Raw genomic sequence first — 27,843 nt, forward strand, 5'->3', positions numbered from 1 at the left:
AAAAGCTTTTATTTTCGCTGTGGAGATGTTGTGGAGATGCTGTGATTCGTGAAAGCGAAGCTACTTTGTTTGGCCTTCCAAATGAGGACATAACTAGAAATCAGTGGTTAAGATGTATTTACAACACTGAATTCAACCCAAATATAAATTTATGGAGGATGAGGACTGTTTCCTGTGAGAGTAGCCAACAATGCACCTGTTTCAATGTGCCTGTTTCTATAAAGTGAGGCACTTACAACTTTGCAAGGAAAGTCTGGAACTTCTTACTCAAAGTCTGTCAGTACGAAGTACATTTAAATATTTAAAGAATTTGCAATTGATAATTTGTGAGTTAAGCAGTGTAGAGTATCATTTGTTGTTTGTTGCTTCTTTGATTCCTTCCCCAGTTTTAGTCAAATCCTGCTTCTCGTCTCTACTTACCCTTATATCTGCTATCATCCACTCCTCACTCACTACTGGAATTGTTCCCCTACATTTCAAAACTGCAGTTGTCACCCCAAAAACCCAGTCTAGATCCCAACAATTTTAATAACCTCCGCCCCATCTCTAATCTACCCTTCATTTCCAACATTCTCAAAAAAGTAGTTGCCACTCAACTTCACTTACATCTATCTATAAATAACCTTTACGAACAATTCCAATCTGGCTTCCGCCCCCACCATAGGACAGAAACTGCTCACCAATGATCTACTTATGGCCACCGACACTGGTTTGATCACCATCCTTATTCTCCTTGATTTGAGTGCAGCCTTAGATACTATCTCTCACTCTATGCTTCTCAACAGATCATCTTCCATTAGCATCACTCACACCCCCCTTAGATGGTTTCACTCATATCTCTCAGGCTGCAGTCAATTTATTTAGCTCAAAACTTTCAGATCTCAGTCCTCCACAGTCACCACAGTTGTTCCCCAGAGCTCTGTCCCCCTCTCCAATCTTATCAACTGTTTATCTGAAATTAAATCCTGGTTCACTTTAAACTTCTTAAAACTTAATTGTGATAAAACAGAAATTTTTCTTGTTGGCACCAAATCTACACTTTCCAAAGCTAATAGTTTTTCTTTCATAATTGAGGACTCCTCGGATTCCCTCTCCCCTCAGGTTAAGAGTTTGAGTGTCATTCTCGACAGTTTATTATCATTTCAAGCACATATTAATAGTATAACACAGTCTGCTTATTTCCATCTTTGTAACATTACTTGTCTCCGCCCCTTTCTCACTTCCCGTTCCACCTCAATCCTTGTATACAGTCTGATCACTTCCCACCTTGATTACTGTAATTCTCTTCTCTATGGCCTCCCTCACAAATCCACCCATAAGCTTCAACTGGTCCAGAATTCTGCCGCTTACATCATCACCAATATCCCCTTCTTTCACCACATTACTCCAGTTTTACATGATCTACACTGGCTTCCGATAAAATCCAGAGTTGATTATAAAATTCTCCTTTGTGCAAGGAGAATTAGATCTTCGCTCTCTTAGATCTTCCAGCTCCATCTGCCTCACTGTGCCCCTCGCCCGCCTGAGCACCGTTGGTGTCAGAGCTTTCAGTTGCTCTGCTCCCAAACTCTGGAATTCTCTTCCATCAGACATCTGTAATATTGACTCTCTTTCTGTTTAAATGCAGACTCAAAACTCACCTGTTTAAAATAGACTATTCTTTGTAAATGCACTGCTCTACTTGTATTGTTGACTTTAGTCTTTCATTATTTCAAACTTGCTGTAAAGTGACCTTGAGTTTTGTGAAAGGCGCTTCCCATAAAATGTATTATTATTTATTATTATAAATGCAGACATGGTTTTATGTTTATGCAGCACGATACACAACGCAACTTGTGAAAACAGTGTGCGTCAGTATAATCAGTAATTACATTCACTGGATGCCACGTGCACTGGATGCAACAAATGGTTCATTTGTAATGGGTTTTATTTTTGTCTTGTCACACTGGGAAATGACATTACAGTATGGTAAGGCAGCGTTTCCCAGTCCCAGTCCTCTTATCATGTACAACATTTGTTCTATTCGACCGTAAGTGCCCTGATATTCCACCATGATTCCAGTTCAAAATGAGTGTATATGTTACATTCAAAGGGCATTAAAGAGTGCAAGTGAGTTGAAATTGTATTTATCACGTGTCACGTGTATGAAGATGTTGCAAAGTGCAAATATGTGAATGAATATTCGGAAGTGAAGTAAACTTCAACGGATTTCCCCTGCTCAGGGAGTAGGGAACCATGCAGGCACCATGCCAATGAGAACAGTTCATGCACGGAGCTCTCTTCTAACAAGCTAATTGTGTGAATCAGGTGTGTTAACTAAGACACATGCAAAATATGCAGGGAGGGGGGGTCGCAAGGACTGGGATTGGAAACTGCAGTGGTAAGAGGCGTAAAATTACTGTCACACATTTGAGTTACCAGCTAATCACATTGCACTGGACAGCTGGCCAATCACAGAACACATCGCTTTTCAGAATGATGAGCTTTGTAAAAATCAACGAGTTTCAGAAAGGTGGGGCACTGAGGAGAAACAATAACATACAGTATGTAGAAAATGTGTTTGTTTTTTTAACCTTAAACTGCATAAACGCACTGCATTACACCAAATACACAAAATAATGTTATTTTGAGCAATTTCAAATAACCCTTTTAAACCATGAAAAGACCTTCCACCATTCAGTGCCATTATGTGTATGAGCACAAACACTTTTGTGTGTATGTGTGTGTTCGGAAAAAGAAATAAGATACACTAACACATACACACATCTTTAGAACCATTACTATGTATTTATCTTAAAATATTATATAGAGTTAATCAGGGCTTGAAAACGAAAAAAAAAAAATTCAATAGGTTCACTCCGAGCAGAATCGATATTTTAACATTTCTGTTCCTGATTTCCTCTGATATTATTACCGTTCCGAAACCAGTTCGGGTGGAAGAAATACCGGTTAATAATGTTATTTTTTTAAAACAATATTCTATAATTTGCATAATAATAATAATAATATAATAATAATAATAATAAAGTACAGCATTTCCTTTACTCAAAAAGAAAAGCAAAAAATAGAAATCTAACGTTAGCCAATAACCCACTGCGCTTAGTCACAGCCAATACAGCATCATCTTTTCTAGATTTTGGCCAAATGTAAGCTACTAAAATATATATATATTAAGGGTGTAACGATACGCGTATTCGTATTGAACCGTTCGGTACGAGGCTTTCGGTTCGGTACGCGGTACGCATTATGTACCGAACGGTTCGTTGGACTAATTAATTAAATTTGGAAAATAAAAAAGGTGTGTGAAATATAATGTTATGCGTTCAACAAGGTAGCCCAATAACCCAAACGACGTAACAGGCAACGCCCCTGACACCCCCGAAGAAAAAAAAAACACACTTATATGTTTCTGTTAGGCTACTCAGTCAGGCGCTCGCTCACTCAGTACGCGCTGAAGGCTCGGTACCACGGAGCCCCGCACGTCACCTGTAGGAGAGAAAAAAAATCAATCCGTGGCGACGGTTTTGCAATCCGTCCCCTCAGTTTATAAACCATCCTCATGAATTAATAAACTGTTCACTCGGTTTAACAAATCGTACCCACGGATTAACAAACCGTGCCCACGAATTCCCAATGCGTGCGCTCAGATTGTGTAAACCGTACCCTCGGTTTTTGAATCCGTACCCACGAATTCATAATCCGTGCGCACGCTTTCGCAATCCGTTCCCTCGGATTTGAAAACTGACATGCATTTTACACTTAACAGTGAAACATGCATCTAACTCCGGCAGGTGGGGTGAGGTGGGTGGAGCTTAGTATAATAAAATCACAAAAATAAGTCTTCATGTTAAGAAAGAATTGTACACAAGCATTTCCAAAACTGTCAAAGGTTATTTAAAAATAAAGCAATTCACAAATTATTTTATGACAAACATTTTTACTGTCTTGTACTCATTTATTTAGCCTACAAATTAAAATTATAAAAAATAACTTTATTTTTATTTGTATCATTATTATATATTATTAAACAGGTTATGCATAAGAATCTTTTATCCAAAATAACTTACAAAAGAGGAAAAAATTACTCCAGAGTCAGTCACAATGCCAGGTTTATTGCACAATAATAATCAAGTGCTATTATAGATTATCAGCAATTGAACAAGATTTTAATGCGCATCTTTCTTATTAAATCTTTGTATTCCACCTCGTACTACACTTGATAGAGAATCACTTAAGGCACTTTGCTGTAAACCTATTCCACATAATAATATTCAATAAAACTGTATGTTAACACGTAGGAGTTTGCTGCATGAATCCGTGAGTACGGTTTACAAATCCGAGGGAACGGATTGCGAAAGCGTGCGCACGGATTATGAATTCGTGAGTACGGATTCAAAAACCGAGGGTACGGTTTACAAAATCTGAGTGCACGGATTGGAAATTCGTGGGCACGATTTGTTAAATCGAGTGAACAGTTTATGAATTCGTGAGTACGGTTTATAAACTGAGGGGACGGATTGCAAAACCGTCGCCACGGATTGATTTTTTTTCTCCTACAGGTGACGTCCTGGGCTCCGTATACGGACATCACCGCAGCGAATGGTGCATTTACGTTATAGCCGCGGATATGAGACCTTACTCTGTAGTGGAAAACGCAGGTTTTAAGAACATGCTTAATGTAATTGAGCCCCATTACAATATTCCTTCACGAGCCCATTTCAGCCAGACCGTAATTCCTGCTTTGTTCCAAAAAACATAAGCCCAAATAGAGAACCAACTGAGTAAAAACACACTCAATATAAAGAGTTATAGAGTTCAATATAAAAAAAGTTACATCTTTGTATTTGTTCATAACTACTACAACAATATTACATTTAATTTGTAAAAAAAATTTATAAGGAGCTATTTTTGTTTTATACAGTATGCTGCTAAGAAAACACCATAGAAGATGGGTAAAGAATAGCTCCATCATTGTTCAATGTAAAAAAACAAAAAAACAAAAAAAAACACATACTTTGTTAGTTTTAATAAATAAAACATTTAAATAAAAATCAAGGAAATTTATCTGCCAATTTTTTCTTTTTGCTGTATCTAAAACGTACCGAACCGTACCGAACCGAACCGTGACATCAGTGTATCGAACCGAACCGAACCGTGAATTTTGTGAACCGTTACACCCCTAATATATATATATCTGTCAAAACTTTAAAGGCGCAATATGTAATTTTTCTGCTTTAAAAATAGCAGAAATCACTATATCTATGTTATATATATTTTTAGTTGTGTACTTACATCATCCCGACAGTTTCCACGAACTTTCAAATCCGGAGAAAATTATAGTTTAATTAGAAGACACGGCCATAGACAGTAAAAGAAATGGACACAGCGACCCCATTGGAACTCAACTGAGACAATTGAAGCCCATTTTTAGCGTTTTTTAGCACTTCCGTCAGCAACCTGTCTGACAGATGTAAATGTTCTAGTAGCTGTGCGTGCAAACTGCCATCGTTAATCTTGCAGAGACGGCGAGCTTGAGCGGGGAGTTCTTTGTCATGAGTGAGCAGGAGTAAATATTCTGATTAATTATTTTGTATAGTATTTTAAAATGTAACGCCAGTACGCCATATTAAGTTAATTACCTGCGAGCTTCTCCTCCTGTCTGTACGGTAATGCGACAGAGAGTCGAGTGGTTATGAAAGTGAAAGTGAAGTGACATTCAGCCAAGTATGGTGACCCATACTCAGAATTTGTGCTCTGCATTTAACCCATCCGAAATGCACACACACAGAGCAGTGAACACACACACACACTGTGAGCACACACCCGGAGCAGTGGGCAGCCATTTATGCTGCGGCGCCCGGGGAGCAGTTGGGGGTTCGATGCCTTGCTCAAGGGCACCTAAGTCGTGGTATTGAAGGTGGAGAGAGAACTGTACATGCACTCCCCCCACCCACAATTCCGTCCGGCCCGAGACTAGAACTCACAACCCTTCGATTGGGAGTCCAACCCTCTAACCATTAGGCCACAACTTCCCCAATGACGCAATCGTTAGCCTATTTTTTACAAAAACTTTTCTACGGGTCCATAATGTAACATAGAAGGTAATGGAGCCCTTTATACATTGTCGTGTTTCTTTAGAAATAAATAATGGACAAACTGAGTCTTTAAACGCATCAGATATAAAGTTATTCACTTTCAAAGTGACGTCAAAATGAATGGGAGTCAATGGGAATGCTAACGCAAGTGAAGTTCTGCTACAAGATGGCAGCACGCAGCTGACTTCAACTTCCGGTCGACATCCTTGCCGTCTGGACATGGCACGTTTCTTTATTTCTGTTTTGTCGCCCATCTATGGGGTCATATAAACTTTGACCCCTCTAGTTTATCAAACTGCCAAATACAAAGGTGAACAGAAACAAAGACGAGACGAAGAAGAAAAAAGTAGTAGCCTTGATAAAGACTATTATGTTTTATATTTATATTATTTATATTCGTATTTAAACCTCAATCAATAACTTAGTTATGGATCATGATTATGCTTTGCCTGCACGTTCTGTGAAGCACAAACGCACGGGTGAAATAAATGACCCGAGATGGTTTTGGGACAAGAGAAGCAACAAGACACGAGTAAATATTGGAGTTGCATTTCCGAGACAGAGAGAGCTTCGTGACAAGCTGAAACTACAGAGAGATGCCGAACTCGCTTGCATTCTGATAAACAGGTATGCATCCATTCAGCTAACTGTATCTATTCGTATATTTTGTGAAACGATGTCTTGTGTAAAACGCAGACGGACTAGCTCTCATATAAATCTACATTTGTTCTATATCTAGCTGAATAAAGTAGTTTCAAATGCAGTTCTCTAACTTGTTCGATATCATAGTATAACGTAATTATAGTTATTAACGAAAGGCGACCGTGTTTTTTAACATATATTACTACTAGCTAGATGGAATATTGATTTGATGGGGTCTCATAATTTATATAGACGGTTTCATCGGGCGCACGCGCCTGGACCTAAGTTAACTTCCGGTCTGTGTTGTTTATATCGGTCTGGCTGCGGTGCCTTCTACAAACGCAGTTAAAGGCAAGGTGATGAGTAGACTGAAGTTGGGCTCAGGTGGTTGTGCTGCGGGGTGTGTTTCCCATACATTTGTTTATTTTTGGAGACTCACCACAATTTTAAAACTGATCTTTTTTCAAAAAGGCTTCATTGAATAAACATGAGTAACGTTACTTACTGCACGTTTAATAATAATAATTCCTTACATTTATATGTTTAAATATCAAAACGAGGCACAGGTGTTTTTATATCGCTGTATTTCTGAAGGAAGACTTGCATGTTATATGCCTGATAGCAGCGTATGAGCGTACCAGCTCTGCTTCGTTTACAGCTGTTACTGGGGAAACCTCTATTTCTCGCGCTTTATGTCTATGCTTTAAAACATCTCCTGTTGGCAAATAATTAATTTGCATTTTCATTAAGTCCGCCTGATCCACACAGCAAACATTTTGTTTGTTATCAAAAAATATCTACTCTAGAGGGACTTGGCTGTTGTTATTGATTCTATTTGGAAGTCTACCTGAAGTTAAGTTAGGTCCACAAAAGCGCTCATGCGCAGTAACGTTTGTTTATGTTGTTCCTGACGTCATCAAAGTACGTCTTATGTTATTATTTTGATTGAGGGACCCCTGGTGGCCAAAAATTCCATATTGTACGTTTAAAGACTCATACAGACTTAGACAGAAGCAAGGCATTTTTCAATGCTGTCAAGCTTTTGCCAAATAATTAAAACTGTAAAGCTTTTGCAAAATAAAGAAAACTAGCTACTTTCTGCTGTTTCGTTTTCCTTTCCGAAAACTTTGGAAAGTGTCACAATGAACCGTAATTTAAAATTTTTTTTTCATTTGTTTCGTTAATCTGTCAATATGATTCAAGTGAAATATTTAGTGTATACGCCTATATTACTTTTTATGTAAGCCTATAGTTTTTCTGTTTTCTCCATTCACAAAAGCGTTGTATTTGCGTATGATCTGTTGAATTCATCTCACACTATCCTCAGATAAATTCTAAGGGTGGTGCATTGCGATTGTGACTTGCCTATGATGAGTTCACAGCTGAGTGGACATTTCACTCTTTGGCTTCAGCGTCACATTTGCATAGCCATACAACTGGAATTCATCATTGGCTGACAGCAAATTTCAAATATTAAATGGAACGATAAAATAACATTATTAACTGGTTAATGGCCATTTCTAATTTTCGATTCTGTTTGTAACATTTGATTTAGTTTCTGTTTCTGTTCCTGTCAAAATTTCATTCATTTCCATTTTTCTTTTTCATTCCTTGAACCAGTTCAGAGCCCTGGAGTTAATATAAAATACTGAATTTGGTAGAATGGCCTATATATACACACAGACATAAACATAAAATATGATACCTACCAACACTTGTCATAGTCGTAACTGTCAAATATACTGCAAATACATAGTGTTCAAAATTGGACTGAGTTGATTTAAGTCCAGCATTCCATGCCCATGATTCCTCCTGACATCTTATAAATAAAAGTAAATAAAAGACTTAATTAAAAGTGAATGTCTATAAAATTCTAATAATATTGGTATTGTCTTTGAATTATAGACTAACGCTCTAATAAGGTACACTTACCTTTCTTGATGACAGGCTGACAGGTACAATAAGCCAGCACAAAAATGCACTGTGAAAATCAAGAAGAAGAGGCATTTTGTTGTCCTTTCTTCAAATAGGTTCTTATATATGTCACTTTGTTTTTGGCAGAAATACTGATAAATCTGAAATAACAAAACAATTGCTGTGGTCAAGCATCAGGATCAAATACTTAAAAAACTACTAATCCATACACTTGTTCTACTATCCTAACCACAAGAATAAAGTCAAGGTTCTGAATTTTTTTAAATATTAGTATTACAACATATTAACGAAAAGAAAGAAAAATTCTGAATAGAAAAATATCTATCATACCCTGCGTATCCAAATGACTCTATTCAGCCTGACTAAGCCTGAAATTGCCCAATGTTCTGCACTTCCGTATGCAAAAACAATCAAATCCAACGGTAAAATTGCCAGGACATCATAATACAAGTTCCAAGAACTGCGATACACTTGAAATATTGCTGCTAAATCTGTTACATCTCCTGGAGAACAACGAGAAAGATAAAGTTTTAGGCATCGAACAATAACATTTCAACTAATTAGTATGGTATGGTTAAGTTTTCATATTTAATTTTCCTGTATAATAGTGATTATAAAATTACAAAATGTCCATTTACAGAAAACAACCCACTATTGTGAAGCACTGTCGAGTGCAACTCACGCTACAGGGAACATTGATTATGTTCAATACCTGTCCAGCAATGTGTGTTTATGCTGAAATGTATTTAAACAGAAGTTTGTCTTTTCAAATCTTCTATCGCATCATGATATTTGAGTTGGCTCATGCAATTTATGTTTTGCACTCCCAGCCCTTAAAACCGCAAAAACTAAGCTATATTGACATTTTTGTTTTGTTAAAAAAAATGAACGTGTACATTAAATATTGACCTACCATCTTCCATAAGCACTCCAGTGCGAAGATTCATTAGGATATCAAATGCAGCAACAATGTATATAAGAACATTCACTGCGAGGTAAATGGTACCCCAGCCTTCACTGAAAAGCTCTTAACAGGCAACAGGAAAAAAATTACTCATGTTTATACAAAACATTAAAAAGCTTAAACACAAGCATTTCTGCATTTAATGCAACAATGATTAAATGAACTAGAGTATTTATTAAAATATTTGCATTTTACCATCTATAATCAAGCTTGTTCTACATCTCTACATTTCTACTTTCTACTCTATGTTTTGTTAATTTATTTTCAAGTCAAACATGAGCACGTGTAATGCTGTTACCCTCTCAATCAAAAATCAATGTTGTAAATCATACAGAAACTTACTCTTTGATTCTGCATTGCTGGTGAAAAAAAACACCCACATCTCCAGGAAAACTGAAACAGTGATGCACCAGAAGAAAAAAAACCTCCAGGCCTTTACATAAGCACTTTCAGGGTGGAAAGTTCTCTTCCAAAAAGACTAAAGAAGCAGACATAGCAAGTAAATATTAAACACAATAACAATTCAAATACACATACACTACAGACCATGCATTCACAATACTCACGTCAAATTGGTGGGGTCGGTTTAAAACGTATTCCAAGGATGCTCCGAAAATCCTCTGATCCTTTGTCTACAACAAAAGCTTTGTATTCATAGTACATCTGTACAACTATTAAAAACCCCACTGGGCTCTATTTCAAAAACAGACAAATCACTCAGTCACTTACTTCAAGATTGATGCTCTGGTCCTTTTCAAATACAGCATTTTGTGGGACAGAGGCAACGCCATATGCACAAGCTTCTCGTAGGGGAAGCCTGAAATTTTGAAGCCGTTTCTTGGCAGCTTTGACAATCTCAACAGCAGCTTTAGAAAAAGATACAAGTTCTCACTTTATATTAGATGGCCTTAACTATGTACTTACATTTAAACTAATAATTTGAAAGTCGTGACATTTGTCATGTATGGTAACCCATACTTGGAATTGGTGCTCTGCATTTAACCCATCGAAGTGCACACACACAGCAGTGAGAAGTGAACCCACACCCGGAGCAGTGAACACACACACACAGACGCACACACAGCAGTGAGGAGTGAACACACACCCGGAGCAGTGGGCAGCTATAGATCCAGCGCCCGGGGAGCAACTGGGGGTTCAGTGCCTTGCTCAAGGGCACTTCAGTCATGGATACTGAGAGTGGAAGAGAGTGCTGTTCATTCACTCCTTCCCACCTACAACTCCTCCCAGCACCGAGACTCAAACCTGCAACCTTCGGGTTACAAGTCAAACTCTCGAACCATTAGGCCACAGCTGCCCCGATTTGATATAATACACTTATTGTGCACATACACCTTTTTTGCATATGTACTTATATTTAAAAATACCAAATTAATTTCTGTAATAATATTTATAATTACACAGTTGACATATCCCTTACATTTTAACCCAACCTTAAACCTACCCATACCACCAAACCTGTCCCTAACCTTACCTGTCTCCCACCTCATTAGCAGTTTTTCAATACAATATGGAACACAATAAGTAAATTGTACTTATTTTTGATGTTATTACATGGTAGTTAAGGCCAACTAATATGAAGTGGAACCAGATATTAAACTCCATTAGTGTGCTGTAACTGATGATTCTTATAAACATCATAAATCTCAAAGCATAAATTTTTTTTTTTACCTTCAGGGTAGTCAGCAAAGAGTAAAAGCAAATCCTTGCGTTCCAAAATGACAATTTCACATTTTGTTAATGCACATATTGTAACATTTCTAGGGATTTCATACAGCAAATGAACCTAAAAATAAACAAAATGAAAAAAAAAGCATTAAATCAAAACAAACCCAACAGTACAGTACTGCCTATTAGAAGAACCCCCCAAATACTTTTTACATTAATGAAATTTGTTTTGTCATCACTTAACAAAAAGACGGTTATTGTCCAAATTATATATTTTCAGTTTGAAAACAAGTATTTCGGACTAAAATATGTTTTAGTATATAATTATTTAGTATATTTTTGTATATTTGATTTATTATATTTGAGTAAATAACATACAAGGGTTGGACAAAATAATGTCAACACACATTATTTTGGGGTTTAATATTATCTGTGTAGGCTACGGTACATTCATTTTTCGTTTCATTCATTTTTTGTCATTTATATTCTCTCATTTCAACAGCAAAGACAATATGTGATTAAAAAACGGAAAGTGAAGGATAGGGACCATCGAACACTAAGAAGAATAGTGTAATAAAGGCAAAAAGTGCTTAATTCTAAATAAAAACTGCCTATTTCCCAGGTTTTTCCCCATTATTTTATTCAATCCCTGTAGATGTGTAACACTGTGAACATTGGGTCTGAGTGTCATACCTCTCCAAACAATAAGCCAGGTAGCAGTTTTGCAATCTCATCCCCAGGATTCTTACCAAGAACCTGAAAAATAGAGCAAATTATGTTAAAAAAAAAACCCTTGAACTCAAACTAAACTAAAAGCTAAAATTATGGTCCTCAGTTGACTCTGAATATATTTAGGCATACCTGTACCAGTCCTTGCTTAATGTAATACATATTCTGATGAATTTCTCCAGTTTTAACCAGAATTTGTCCAGGGCTGTATGTGCAGGTTTTTAATTTCAGCGACAAAGCCCTTTTAAAACCATCTTCTGTTTTTTTGAACAACTTAGCCTAGAATGATATACATCCATTACATCAAAAGTCTTTCTAATCTCATACAGTAAACACATTCATATTATTGTGATTATTATGCGTTATAGCCTAAGTTCATTCATTAGATGCCTCACATTTTCAATCACAGTTTTGTAACAACAACTTGAAACATCTGAATGCAGGACAAACGGAAGATCATCCATATATCCTGCAATGTTTCGCCCCTTCTGGTGGAACCAAAGATTGTAATAGTGTTTGTGCACCCACTCCTGGATTTCCTCTGATAATCCCATTTGTCTCTTTGATTAAAAGGGGAAAATAAGAATAAAATTACTAACAGAAACAGACAGATGGATTAATTAAATCTTCATATTACAAACCATGTAATGAAGAATAGCATCCACTCTATGGTAGAATTTTCCTCTTTGTGCAACCATGTTTGCTATAACTGAGCTCATGTTAGACATGCTGATTCCAAAGGAAAGCAATCCAAGCACCATCACAAATGATGCAACTGTGGCCTCTTCCACATTTGTGGCATGTATATCTCCATAGCTGTTCAATATATTATACAATATAATAAAAATAATATCTTATGATGAGCAAAGAATATATAAAGTCCAATATTTAATTGTGCACTTTGCCATTGCAATAAAACAGTGAATGATCCATTAAAATTCTTGCATACAGCACCTTTTATCAACACTCTATTTTAACACTCAGTATGGGTAAAGGGCAGCTTTGGCTAAAATATAACATCTGTCCACTATACCTGTCATTCTGAAATTGACAATGAAACGGAAGTAGCGTCATATTTTTTCTTCCTCATTGTGAATTACATTATAATGAGTGTAACTGATTACTGTAAAAGATGTAAGGCATGGAATTGGTTCTGTCCACTGCTTTTTGTTTGTATTTTGAAATGTGGGCACTAAAACAGACCATTATTGGAGAACTTGCATATAATTATGTCATTGATTTTTTTATAGTTTATAAAGATATGATTTGCAACTGGTAAGCAGACATGTAGCACTGTGCATAGCTATATGGCATTACCAGTACTCACCCTATGGAGCACAGTGTGATAGTTGACCAGTAAAGTGATGTAGCATAAAACTCAATGTCTGTAACTCCTGTTGAATTGGTTGATACTGTAGAAATAAATATGCTATATAATTAACATTATACAAAAACATATCACAATGAGATTTATGCTGCGTCCCAATTTGCCCACTTATACTACGCACTAAAAGTATGCACTCTTTTTGTGAAGAAAAAGTACATACGTTTCAAAATCGAATAACCAGCTGTAGAATTATTAATAATGAAATTTTAACCAACACAATATTTTATAGTGCAGCTATAATTTAACAGTTTGATAATCTCTCAAATAATATTTTTTTGTTATTGGGAATTAAACCATGGGTGGGGGACTTACATTCTGGCAGTAGCTGCAACCAGTTCTCCGCTTTAGGACAATACCTTACATGACCAGTATATGCTCCATAACAAACCTCATGAAACCTGAAGGGACAACACAACATCATGACTTTTTAACTATGCAATGTTTTCTTTATGAAATATCTTGCCATTAAAGGAGCTGTATGTAAGAAATATATTTCAATTAATCATAAAATGGCCCTGATGTGTCACTAGACATTAAGAAATCATGTTCATTTCAAATACTTATATCACTGACAACAGTAGTCCGGCCAGGATATTGTCATTTAAAAAGTGGACTTGCAGCGCTCATCTGATGTTGTTGTTGTCATTTTGTGTTTTGGCCTGACACACTTCCCTCCACCTATCTACCAATCACGAAGTCAGTAGTGTTTCGGGATCCGTGTTGCCAGCTTTGCTGTAACCTACCCTAACTCCAGTCGGATAAAAATGTCTAATGTTACTAAATCAAAAAGACTTCGTCATAATTCAGAAATTTGTTGTGACAAAGTCCGAAATAAAACCAGAATTTGTATTGTAGATGCTTTTGAAAGATGGAGACGGCTGAAAACGGAGAAGAATTTGAACACAGACGCTAACGTTGCTAATTTTCTCCTAGACAGGTAAGATTCATCTATGCTTGGCTAACTTGTACTTGATGTCAATGGACATTTCATATATTCATGACAGTCGAACAAAGTTATGCATGTTTGTGCATAGTAACATAGCGTTAGCTCACATGGACGTATGCTAACATTAGCAATGCATTACAGGAGTCCATTTCTCTGTCATTATGCTGAGACGCTGAGGAAAACAACATTAGCACGCCCATTATGGCAATTTGAAACGTAATTGAGACAGTAGCCTAACCTTACCTCAGTAAAAATGATTTGATTATACTGTCACATACGAGCATAAATCTGTACGATTATATTTAACTAATGACAATTAGTCCATTTTTTAAATACCTAATTACTTATCAAAATATCTCTCATGAATCATAAACATAATGAATGTTTTATTGTCAATTGTCAGACCTGTCAGGTCTGTGGTCATGAACTCATTTGAGAGACTGGTGTTGGCCTATCTGAAGGACATCACTGGAGCCTTGCTGGATCCTCTTCAGGTTGCGTACAGAGCAAACAAAAACAAAAAATCGACTGTTGCCATAGTCACGCTATTTGTTAATGCAAAAATTTGTGTAAGTTTCCCCAGAAATCAATATAACATGTATAATAAGAACAAATACATTAAATGTGAATAAATATATATTTAAATTCAAAGAGACAAGACAGTCTATGAATGACATTATATTCGTATCCAAAACGATGTGAATATTAAATCACTAAACTCTCATGCAGTGTGTGTTTCATTCATACTCGAAACCGGAGGGCGCTCTCGCGCTGAAAGTAAGAAATCTTATAACCTGAATAAAAAGCAGAAACATAAACACAATAAACTAAGGATTGCAACAATATATGATTTATGTGTGTTTTTCAAGTCTCCAGGTAATATGTAGGAGAATACAGGAATAAAATATTATGGAATATAAATTTGCTCTTGAGTGAGATGCACTGAAGTTTGAGCTAATAATGTGCTGTATGTAGTTTCATTATTTTTTATAAGTAAATAAATGCGTAAATTAAAATCTGTTTAACATATGAAGCAGCCGATCATGACTTGTTGGAGACTTTTGTGTAATGCTTAAGGCGACATTTTCCAACCCTTATGTTATCCTTAGGAAAAAGACAGTTTAGGGGCTTTATGCAACAGTAACTGGTTTTGAAGGGATACTTAAGAGAAATTCTAAGGGTTTACGATGTTTCACCTAAAGAAAGTTTTAAGCAGGGTGCGATTTGCCGTGGGGGATGCGTGGGATTTCCCCCTTTCTGGTCAATGTATCCCTGCCTCTGCTTAATTATTTTTATTCCCTGTGGAGATAAAGAGTAACAGAGTCGCGTGACAGACACAGTGATGAAGCTAGTATGTGTTTGCAGTACACAAGCCACTGACTCCACTGTGTGACCCTGTCTCTCTCTCTCTCTCTCTTTTTCTCACACACACATATACAGACACACACACACAAACACGCAACATGCAAAACTCTGCATTTGAACATTCAATACAAATCCTTAAAACTAATAACAAGACATACATACAGTAGCTGATTCAGAAGCACCAGATTGTCGTAGCAAAGTCAGAATTATTATAGTAATATTAAAGATTCCTAAATGCATCTACTCTCAGAAGGCCAAATAAGGCAATTTTGCTTTCACCTAGATATACACAGCTTCTCCCTGACATGACTGCTTCAACACTAAAGGTCATTGCACACTGAATCCGAAATCTTTGCATTCGTTTTTTTGTATTCGTGATCCAAAAAATTTGTCATGCACAGAGACCTTGCACACTGAGTTCGATGTGTATTAATGAATGCGTTACGGGAAAGAAAAACGAAAAACAATACAAAAAACATCATCTTCAAGTAGTGAGGATGATTTTTTGTCCTCTCTCTTCTTAAAAAGAGAAAAAGAAAGAGGAAATATTTGGTCCATCCACTCCTGCGATCGCGAAGGGAGGAAGGAAAGTTCCACCTCCTTATCAAGGAGCTGCGGGATTATCCAGACCGATTCAAAGTTTACTTTAGAATGTCAGTGGCTCAGTTTGATGTTTTGCTAGTGATATTGGAGCCACATATTAAAAATAAGACCACCAATTTCCGTGAATGAATTGATACTGGACAGACACTGGCAGTATGTCTAAGAGTTGGCTCAGAGTTGTCTCAAAATGCATTTTTTATACAGTCTATGGTTTTTACGGATGCAAAAAAACGCACTAATTTTTTTTTACGTACGAAAATATCGGAGGCAGTGTGCAAGCGTGATTGACATAACGTGAGGTCGAATTAATTTTTTGACGGCCTTAACTGCGGATGCTGGAACTACTTCTTCTTCTTTGCGTGAACATTTGGGCGGAGTTACCATAGGCTAGGGCTGCACGATGTGTCGTTTAAGTATTGATATCGCAATGTACGAATCCACGATAGTCAGATCGCAGGATGTGCGATGTAGGCTGTTGTAGTTGATCCGTTATTCATTAACTGTATGGGCCAGCTGCTCCCCCGCCCTTGACGAATGTGATTTGCGGATTAATTGCACAGCTTGCCATCATAAAGTGAAAGTTTATCATTTGCATGTGTTTTTAAGTCCTCTTAGTTTAACAGGGCAGACAGAGATAGCAGAGAGAGAGAGAGAGAGAGAGAGAGGCCTGGCCGCACGCTCACCGTCTTCAAACAACACGAGTGATGTCTTGCTCTCTCTCCCTCGCGCATATTAATCAATTGACACGATGGTGTCTATGTTTAAATAATTTAAAATGAGAATGTAAGTGTGCTCACCCCATTTTTGTTTGTAAGAAAAAATTAGATTAGATTTCATATCGCAATATATATCGCAGAAAAAAAAATATTGCAATGTCATTTTTTCCCAATATCGTGCAGCCCTACCATAGACTGTATAAAAACATGGACGTAGTGTACGTGACGTCACTCGTAGACTCCTGAAGAGTGCTTTTGAAGCTCAAAGTGTGCAGAACGGGCCGTCGCCATCTTGACAGCGCTTCACAGCGCGACTTTCCCGGACAATCGAAAATGGGCAAAAAGGTGGGAGCTGGCTGCTGAAGCCAAGCCCACCGAGCTCGACGGTATAGACCAAAATAAATTTTAGAACCAGGCTGTAAACATGTTTTTTCTACTGTACAGTTGGGCATTTTAACATGGGGAGTCTATGGGAATGACTCCCCTTTTGCAGCCAGCCTTAATCTACCAAATCAGACATCAAGACAATTCACAGACCACTAGAACAGCCAGGAACAAGAACAATAATTTCCCAATTTAAAATTGCCTGAACAATTAAAACTTTCAGAACTATACAATCTCCAGTATAACTGACAAGTTTATACATAGCATATAAAAACTCTACATTTGTATATAACATAAACTGTACACTTGTAAATAACAGCTGCACATTAATTAAAACAATTATGTTTTCTTTATATTTCTACTCCTGTATTATACTGCATTATTTAACTTTTTTTCTCATATTAGTGTTATATTTTATTTCTACTGTGTAATTCAGATTTTGTCTGAAATATTATGTACTGTATGTTTGCACTATGTCTGAATGTCTACACTGGAAGCTCCTGTCACCAAGACAAAATCCTTGTGTGTGTAAACATACTTGACAATAAAGCTCTTTCTTACTTCTGACTTCTAAATACAGAATATTTTCAGATAAACAGGACCCATTGAGTAGAATACTTGTAAAATATTCGGGCTTACCAAAGGCATGCTGAGGCTTGTATACACAGGATCATGATGGAAAACACTTTGAAAGCTGTAAGATGAAGTTTGTTGGTGTCTGGTTCCTTACTGAACATGGCTAGAATCACACAAAAACCATTAGCAGGTGTGTACATCTGAATTACATCATGAATTATTTAAAGTATTTAAATAAATAACTTACATATTATACCAAACAATCGGAACACTCTCAGACATCTATTGGCATATGCAAAACGCACAATTTTCAACTTAGAGAAAGCCACTGTTATTGTTTCAAGGGGTAAAACTGACAAGAGATCCAGTAAAAACCATGTCCTAAGATATTTTTTCCTGACTTTTTTAGGGTCTGTTATAACCACTCCATGTGTTTCATATCCAATGTAAAAGCGTGAAATGATGTTAAAGATGAAGATCAGATCAAGGGAGTATCTCGTGAAGATGATTCCTGTGACAGTAGAGTTGAAAAACAGCTGGAAAAAAAATTAAATTAATGATTAGTTATATTATTTGATATATGAACATCAAGAATTCTTGAAGTAAAAAGATTCTGTGCATTGTACTCAAAAGCTTGTGTCATCAAGCCATTGAGACTACGGATGCAACGATAAAAATTTTTCAGAACTGATCCAATCCCATACCAGCACAGTTTTTTTTTTTTTTTTTTAAATCAATGTACAATTTCTATACTTCTCTGTGTTGACCTGATCACCACTCTTTTGTGTTAATCACAATCTACTACATACAGTATACACAACTCCATTTTAATGAAAAATAACAAATGAAACAATATATAATCATAATCTATGTCAAAAATACTATTATAAACTAAGTTAGTGGATAATTCAGCAGCAAAGGATACTCAAGATTCTAGAAAAATCAAAGGTGCACAATAATTGTATAAAATCTAGTGAAATATTGTATTTACAGATTAAAGGGAATAAGTCTAAAATCTGGTAAAATGTTACACATTGCTCTTTGTATTGTTGTAAATTACATTCATGTAAACATTATATACATTTATAAAGAAATATAAAAGAGGTTTCTTTTAAATGTATAGCACAGTAATAAAGTCAGCAACATGTGATCAATAGGACAGAACAAGAAAGACTATTTAATCTTTGATTGCACAGAAAAGTATTATAATACTAAAGGCGCCAGAGCGGCAGAGAGCACTTATGCATATCCCGCGCTCAAAATGATGAGCTTGAAACAACACAGAGTCACAGTGTGCAGCTGCACAGTCCTCCGAATCATCTTCAGTTCTCTCTTCACAGCAGTTCAGTCAGTGTACTGTTTGAGTAAATTGATTACTCCGGGATATTGGTTTGTTTGAACTCAGAGGGAGTGTCAGCCACATTAAAAAAGTTAACAGTTTAAGTAATTTGTGGATTAATGCGTATTGGAGACACGAACTGTTTAAAACGATTCAGTTCGATTTGGTGAACTGGTTCAACCAGTTTTGCCAACTAATTTCCAGGGGCAGTTGCTAAAGGCAGATTGATTTGTTGCTAAAAGTTGCTAAATTGCATTGGGATGTCATTAGCCTCTTTCACACAGTAATACCAGTAAATTGCCGTAAAATTACCAGAACGACTTTAACGGTAAATTTAAAAAAAGGCGCTGTTCACAAAGTCAACAACATTCTGTCTTTTTTCCGGAAAAGCACCATTCACACATCTATTCACATCTATACGTGATCAGTATTTCTGTTGATGGTTTCATTTTTGTTTCAAACTTTAGTATTCATCTAACTGCTTTTGTTACCGAGACATCGTAATAGATGACTGGTTTAAATAATTATACTCACCATTAATAAAACACCTGATGCTGTCGAGAGCTGACCAATTTAGTGAAATTCGTCTTGAAAGGAGTAATAGCACAATGAAGTTGCGATTGTAAATTGCAGTCTGTAAGACGCACGACATTGCACAAAAGGTGCGTTCACAAATATAGCTGATCCAAATTCATATCAAATAGTCTGTGCTGTCAGCGCAGCTGAATAGTTCTGCGTTCAAAATTAGTTTAAAAGATGGCGCAAAGCACCAGAAAAATTATAAGTAATTACCATGAATGTGACAGAGGGAAATAGTACAAATATATTTGAATTATTTACTAATAAACTAGTATTTTCTGAGTCTGTCCTCATTAGACGCGCCTTCTATATGGATTATGAAAGATTATGAAAGAGTTTTTTTTGTTTGTTTGTTTTTATTTAAGTAGTAATTTAAAGCTTTCTATAGATGTATTTATCATGTCTGTTAGGCATGTATTCACTGAGTTTCGGATTATTTTTGTAAGCGCTCCTGTTCAAGTTCAATTTCAAGTTCAAGTCTGCTTTATTGTCAATTTCCACATGTACAGTACATACATACAGAGAATCGAAATTGCGTTACTCTCAGACCCCGGTGCATACAGTTAACATTTACATTAAAGCCTAAAAAAATAACTAGATCAAATATAAAAATGTAGAAACAACTATACAATAAGGGAATGATATAAAAAAAAGACATATAATAAAATTAAAAATAAAGTTAAATAAAGCAGCGCAAGGCAAATGACAGATATAGTGCAAATCAATGAAGTGAACAACAGTGCAGTTAAAAGATTTTTTAGTGCAAAAAAAATCACTTATTAAAAATATCTTATTAAGTCTGATTAAAGTGACAGGTGACCAAGAGCAGTTATTTTATTTAACTGACTGGTGAGGTAGTGGAATGACGTCAGTTCCATGCCGAATGAGGTAGTGAGCAGGACAATGCTTGCACAAGTGACTAGTGCATGCCATCATATAATAATTAATCTGTGTGGAGGGGGGGGGTTCATAGTTCAATGGTGCCTGGGGAAGAAGAGGGGAGGGGGGGCAGGTTCGGGAGGGAGTTCAGCTTCCTGACAGCCTGGTGGATGAAGCTGTCCTTCAGTCTGCTGGTCCTGGCCTGGAGACTCCGCAGTCTCCTCCCTGATGGTAGCAGGCTGAAAAAGCTGTGTGATGGGTGAGTGGGATCACCTGTGATGCAGAGGGCTTTGCGGGTGAGATGTGTTCCATATATGTCCTGGAGGGAGGGGAGAGAGACACCAATGATCTTCTCAGCTGCTCTCACTATGCGTTGCAGAGTCTTTCGGCAGGACGCGTTGCAGGCGCCATACCACACAGTGATGCAGCTCGACAGAATGCTCTCGAGACGACACGTCAGAAAGCATGTTTATTTTCTTTATTTTATATTTCTTTTTTATATATTATGATCGCACTGGCACCTATATGTCCCAAAAAAGTGTGCTTTGTCTTGCACTCTCCTCACAAAATATTCAATATAGTGCACATGGGTTTAACGTTACAACATCGTTACATGCTTGTACTGTTTTATATCTTTAGATTTTATTTTAGACAATTCGTGATGATTTGAGAAGGCCAAACTGATCAAACATAGGCTATGATCAACTCTCTCTCTCTTTGTGCTGGCCGCTTGTTACTTTAAAAACAAAACTAATAGGGCTGTTTAACGATCAAAATCTGCTCCAAACATACAAAACTGAACCATTTTAATAGCTGAAACAGTATAAGCTGTTTTGGGACAATAGGGAAAAAAGACGGGCTGAATATCTTCAAGTGAGTAGCGGGGCAAACCGAAAGTTGATGCCGAATGTCCAGCACTCTTCTTCAATGCTCCGACTTCTCGTTTGTACCCTATGTGTTTTTCCCTATGTAAAAACTAAAATAAGTTGTAAAACTTAAAGTTTTTTTATTTATTTATTTATTTTTATTATTAATTGTGTTCGGCATTGTGGGCCGCATGTGATTTCATGACGTGCCGTGGGTTGAGATCCACTGGTTTAGAGCTCCAGAATTTGTGGAGTAGCAGGATCCCCAAATAGATTGACAAAAGTAAATAATAATAAAAAAAGTAATAAAAGTCATAATAGGAACAAGAAATACTTCCACTACTACTTTGTTTGTGATGGTCGTTTATTTTTTAGATATTAAAATGATGAGCTTGAAACAACACAGAGTCACAGTGTGCAGCTGCACAGTCCTCCGAATCATCTTCAGTTCTCTCTTCACATCAGTTCAGTCAGTGTACTGTTTGAGTAAATGGATTACTCCGGGATATTGGTTTGTTTGAACTCAGAGGGAGTGTCAGCCACATTAAAAAAGTTAACAGTTTAAGTAATTTGTGGATTAATGCGTATTGGAGACACGAACTGTTTAAAACGATTCAGTTCGATTTGGTGAACTGGTTCAACCAGTTTTGCCAACTAATTTCCAGGGGCAGTTGCTAAAGGCAGATTGATTTGTTGCTAAAAGTTGCTAAATTGCATTGGGATGTCATTAGCCTCTTTCACACAGTAATACCAGTAAATTGCCGTAAAATTACCAGAACGACTTTAACGGTAAATTAAAAAAAAGGCGCTGTTCACAAAGTCAACAACATTCTGTCTTTTTTCCGGAAAAGCACCATTCACACATCTATTCACATCTATACGTGATCAGTATTTCTGTTGATGGTTTCATTTTTGTTTCAAACTTTAGTATTCATCTAACTGCTTTTGTTACCGAGACATCGTAATAGATGACTGGTTTAAATAATTATACTCACCATTAATAAAACACCTGATGCTGTCGAGAGCTGACCAATTTAGTGAAATTCGTCTTGAAAGGAGTAATAGCACAATGAAGTTGCGATTGTAAATTGCAGTCTGTAAGACGCACGACATTGCACAAAAGGTGCGTTCACAAATATAGCTGATCCAAATTCATATCAAATAGTCTGTGCAGTCAGCGCAGCTGAATAGTTCTGCGTTCAAAATTAGTTTAAAAGATGGCGCAAAGCACCAGAAAAATTATAAGTAATTACCATGAATGTGACAGAGGGAAATAGTACAAATATATTTGAATTATTTACTAATAAACTAGTATTTTCTGAGTCTGTCCTCATTAGACGCGCCTTCTATATGGATTATGAAAGATTATGAAAGAGTTTTTTTTGTTTGTTTGTTTTTATTTAAGTAGTAATTTAAAGCTTTCTATAGATGTATTTATCATGTCTGTTAGGCATGTATTCACTGAGTTTCGGATTATTTTTGTAAGCGCTCCTGTTCAAGACGACACGTCAGAAAGCATGTTTATTTTCTTTATTTTATATTTCTTTTTTATATATTATGATCGCACTGGCACCTATATGTCCCAAAAAAGTGTGCTTTGTCTTGCACTCTCCTCACAAAATATTCAATATAGTGCACATGGGTTTAACGTTACAACATCGTTACATGCTTGTACTGTTTTATATCTTTAGATTTTATTTTAGACAATTCGTGATGATTTGAGAAGGCCAAACTGATCAAACATAGGCTATGATCAACTCTCTCTCTCTTTGTGCTGGCCGCTTGTTACTTTAAAAACAAAACTAATAGGGCTGTTTAACGATCAAAATCTGCTCCAAACATACAAAACTGAACCATTTTAATAGCTGAAACAGTATAAGCTGTTTTGGGACAATAGGGAAAAAAGACGGGCTGAATATCTTCAAGTGAGTAGCGGGGCAAACCGAAAGTTGATGCCGAATGTCCAGCACTCTTCTTCAATGCTCCGACTTCTCGTTTGTACCCTATGTGTTTTTCCCTATGTAAAAACTAAAATAAGTTGTAAAACTTAAAGTTTTTTTATTTATTTATTTATTTTTATTATTAATTGTGTTCGGCATTGTGGGCCGCATGTGATTTCATGACGTGCCGTGGGTTGAGATCCACTGGTTTAGAGCTCCAGAATTTGTGGAGTAGCAGGATCCCCAAATAGATTGACAAAAGTAAATAATAATAAAAAAAGTAATAAAAGTCATAATAGGAACAAGAAATACTTCCACTACTACTTTGTTTGTGATGGTCGTTTATTTTTTAGATATTAAGACGCAATGTTTTTAGTTTATTGATTACCTGACTTTGTCCTGTGAATGCATTGCTCTCGGAGACAGTTAACAGTTAGTTATTTATTTTATCATATGTTACTGCATCACTAACAGTTTCTCTCAGATGACAACAAATTTCTTCATTCGCACGGATAAGGAGAAGCGTTTTAATTTCACTGTCGCTTCAGTTGGATGACATTTATTTTATTTTATTAAACAGTGCGTGAATGCGTCACATTGTTATGATTGGCCTGGAGTAGACGTCTTACGTCACCGCGTTCTGAACTCGTACGTGCTCATACCGGTAATTTTCCTTCTGCGTTCACACACAGCAGAATTCAGGCAATTTACTGGTAATGTTACAACTTCTCATACCGGTAAAGTGCCGGAACGAATTTACCGGTACTTTTGAAAAGATCCTGTTCACACATGATCTCTTTACGGCAATTTACTGGTAATTTTCCCAAAAAATCTGTATGTGTGAAAGGGCTTATTGCGTGATGATGTCATTACCTAACCTTGACACAAAACAGCGTTTTTACGTAGAATACAAAATGAGATTACTCGAATTTCAGTGAAAAATATATATTTTTGAATGTTATTTGTTCCTAAAAATATTATAAACAAAAAAAATATATATTGTAAAAGTAACATAAGTAACATCTTTATGATCCGATTATTTTGTAAAATTGTAATTCTAGTCTAGTAAAACTGCATATTCTGACAAATTATAGTTTTGAGCAGTGTACTGGTAGTTAGTTAGTGCGCTACCAAATAAAAAAAGTCTGTAAAATATAGGGATGGGAACCGAAAACCGGTTCTTATTCAGAGCTGGTTTTGTTTTTTGAAAAGAACCGGAACTGTGAGCAATTTGTAAGTTTCAGTTTTGAAAACGGTTCTTGTGCAACACGTGACCAAGCGATGTGAGCAGCTTTGCGCCGCTGTTCTGAGTATTCTGCGTTTCCCGCAAAGGATGTCACGAACCGAGTAACAGACACACCTCCCTGCCCCTTTAATAACTGAGCACATTGATTCCAATAACGCGCATTCCACAGACTCGTTGCGCTGTCGCGTCTTTAATTGCCGAACACATTGTTTCCCACGACTGTATGTGCATTCGCGCCTTTGATAACTGTGCACATAGTTTTGTCTGGGGCCGGCGACACACTGGATGGTTGGCGCAAGCGTCTCAGCTGCGTTGCGTGTCCGTTTTGAATTCGGCTCCCATGTAACATGTTAGAGCTTGCAGACTGCCTGCGTTAGACTGGCGTCAAACGTGTGCATGCTAGAAATAGAACCGACGCCTATTTTTCATGCGACACGCAAGCATGTTGGAAGTGTTTTCAGGCTAAATATAATAGGAAAATATGTTTATATGTCATCTTGTACACAAATACATATATATTAATTCATGACATTTTGATGTTTGAAAGTCTATAGGTTGACATAAATTCAGATATAAATGTAATTTAAAAAATAAATAAATAATTATAGATTTTCAAATATTGCACCTGTCAAACATAGTCTATTTTGCCTTCAATACTGGTGTGTAAAAAAAAAAGTTTATATTTTTGTCATGAAGACAAAAGCCTGGTCTGGCAGCGGCCTCCCTCTATGTCACCCACAGCAGCAGCAGTGCGTCACTTCTGGTGTGTAAAGACACAGAAAACGTGAAGCAGACGCCACGCAGCCAGTGTGTCACCGGCCTGACTGTACATCTAACAGCAGCGCGCTGCACCTGCCGCCACTAAATTACATTATATTTGTCCCATATTGTCATTAATATACATACTGGCTACAACTTGGACCAAAAATAAATAGACTGCTATTGTTACGCAAGTATGAGGGTTAGATTATTTAGTGTACAGGTCATTTCAAGAGTGATAAACAAAGTGATAGAAAATATTTATTTTAATGCATTTTAAATGTTTAAAAATGTGGAAACCACTCATTGCATCACACCATCTCCTGACTGCATTATTATTTGTAAAATAGGGACTTTATGGAGAGTGTGTATACATGTTTATAAGTTTAACCGTTTATATTTCATTAATTAAGGGAAATTAACAAGTGTCTCAGCCCTCAGGGACTATTTAGCAGCTTATTCCTGCTTGAAAAGCAAAACGTTATTGATAGTGTAAAAAAAATCAACTTTGAAACACATGCTGATTGATGGATTAGCATTACTCAACATTACTTACTACCTACTTACTTTTACTAAGGTAAAATAAAAAAATAAAAAACATAATAATAGTTCATTTAAATGGAACCAGAAGCCGAACCAGAAAATTTCTAAAAATACCCAACCCTACTTATGAAGATCTTTACACTGTAATATATGTTGAATTTTGACATTACCAACCTTTAAATTAAGTTGACAGTAAGTAATAAACAGTATTGAGCTTTTAATAGAATTTCTTATTCATTGTTTAATGATTTTAATGGAACCGAAATCAGAACCGGAACCGTTAGGTGGAACCGGAACCAGAAAATTTCTAACGATTCCCAACCCTAGTAAAATAGTACATAGTGTACTGTTAAAAAAAATGAAAGAACAATTCTAATTTATTTTTTCGCATGTGATTTATCTGTGTTTTTATTCCACACTGCATTTTGTGTTTTAAGGTTAACGTACAGGGTTACAACTTAATGGATAACATCCTGGCAGAAATTGACTACCGTTAGTACCTTTTAAGTTTTTAACTGAACAACAGTTATACAATCTAATAACATGCTGTATCATAAATGTGCATTTATTATTGACCAACTGGAACTAGCAACTTAATACACATTTGATGTTTGTTCTGTTCACATTTGATGCATCTTTCTCCAGCTCTCTCTGGGTTGATGAGCTGCTTGGCTGGCTAGCTGTTCAATGGTTTTCTCTTTTCATGTAATTTAAATGAAAATGTGTGCCTTTTTATCATTTGAGTCACTTAAATTTGTTGCTAGGTGCTTTTTGAAAAAAAAAAAAAAAAAAAGATGTTAGGGTAGTCTGAAAAGTTGCTAAATCTAGCAAGAAGATTGGTAAATTGGAAACACAGTGGGTTCCACCGGTTCACTAAGAACATCACTAACGTTACTTCACGAAAGAGAGCGGGAGGTTGAGGCTTAATTGACACGAACAAAGACACATGAGAGAGAACACTTACCTCATACAGAGACAGTGTAACCGAAGCCAGGCAGATGATAGAAATGAACGCGTTCCACAGACGGACATTCCGCTGCTTTGGAGAATGAACAGACAGCTCATCCTCCAGCTCCCTGGTCTCATGCGGGTCTTCAACTGTCATCTGTAATAAAATCTTAGTTATTATCTCTGGAACACCATAAGAATAGCTACACTAATGTAGATGTCATTTTACAGCCGTAAGAAGAAATAGATAACTTAGACAGAAAAAAAATACGGAAATATTAACTGACGTTATATAAGTTAAATCCACTGTCCGTTTTCTTACACCAAACTCAGAGAGCAAATGAGTTTAAATCCTTTCCGAATTAATTAAACACAATGTATTTATTTATTTACCTACCGTTGTTATGATAGTTTTTTATGTATTTCACTAAATGCACTTAGCTTTTAGGCTTGAAAATCCTAATTTCTTCACATTTCGATGGGCAGTGACCGTTAAATCAGTTGGAAGTTTTGATTTGAATAACGTCACCGCCGATGTCACAAGCGTAAAGGTGTCATTTGTACTTCAGTGCAGTTCTGTTTGTTTTCTGGCAATAAAAGGAAAATAAATAAATAAATAAAAAAGTTTCGTGCTTGTGACGACCTAAGTCTGCACATAATTATATGATGTTATATATACATTTTCTACGTGGCCATTTCTGAACTTGTCTCATTGA

General features: G+C 36.4%; 1 protein-coding gene across 1 annotated transcript in view; it reads right to left on the bottom strand.

Annotated features, from left to right (window-relative positions):
* The window catches only part of cngk (cyclic nucleotide-gated potassium channel), a 60,266-nt gene extending 32,627 nt beyond the window's left edge, over positions 1 to 27,639 (bottom strand). Inside the window, exons 1-18 of the mRNA XM_026255075.1 lie at positions 27,525 to 27,639; positions 27,144 to 27,284; positions 18,276 to 18,564; positions 18,092 to 18,191; positions 13,751 to 13,836; positions 13,379 to 13,463; positions 12,693 to 12,867; positions 12,447 to 12,611; positions 12,184 to 12,330; positions 12,016 to 12,078; positions 11,326 to 11,440; positions 10,366 to 10,502; positions 10,203 to 10,268; positions 9,979 to 10,114; positions 9,586 to 9,699; positions 9,003 to 9,175; positions 8,670 to 8,812; positions 8,447 to 8,556 (exon numbers count right to left, since the gene is read on the bottom strand). Coding sequence (XP_026110860.1) covers positions 8,447 to 8,556; positions 8,670 to 8,812; positions 9,003 to 9,175; positions 9,586 to 9,699; positions 9,979 to 10,114; positions 10,203 to 10,268; positions 10,366 to 10,502; positions 11,326 to 11,440; positions 12,016 to 12,078; positions 12,184 to 12,330; positions 12,447 to 12,611; positions 12,693 to 12,867; positions 13,379 to 13,463; positions 13,751 to 13,836; positions 18,092 to 18,191; positions 18,276 to 18,564; positions 27,144 to 27,284 — 2,245 coding nt within the window. The 5' untranslated portion in view covers positions 27,525 to 27,639. The remainder of the gene's footprint in view (positions 1 to 8,446; positions 8,557 to 8,669; positions 8,813 to 9,002; positions 9,176 to 9,585; positions 9,700 to 9,978; positions 10,115 to 10,202; positions 10,269 to 10,365; positions 10,503 to 11,325; positions 11,441 to 12,015; positions 12,079 to 12,183; positions 12,331 to 12,446; positions 12,612 to 12,692; positions 12,868 to 13,378; positions 13,464 to 13,750; positions 13,837 to 18,091; positions 18,192 to 18,275; positions 18,565 to 27,143; positions 27,285 to 27,524) is intronic.
* Between the last annotated feature and the right edge of the window lie 204 nt (positions 27,640 to 27,843).

The sequence above is a fragment of the Carassius auratus genome, chromosome 5 (genome assembly GCF_003368295.1).
Source record: "Carassius auratus strain Wakin chromosome 5, ASM336829v1, whole genome shotgun sequence".
Taxonomy (NCBI): domain Eukaryota; kingdom Metazoa; phylum Chordata; class Actinopteri; order Cypriniformes; family Cyprinidae; genus Carassius; species Carassius auratus.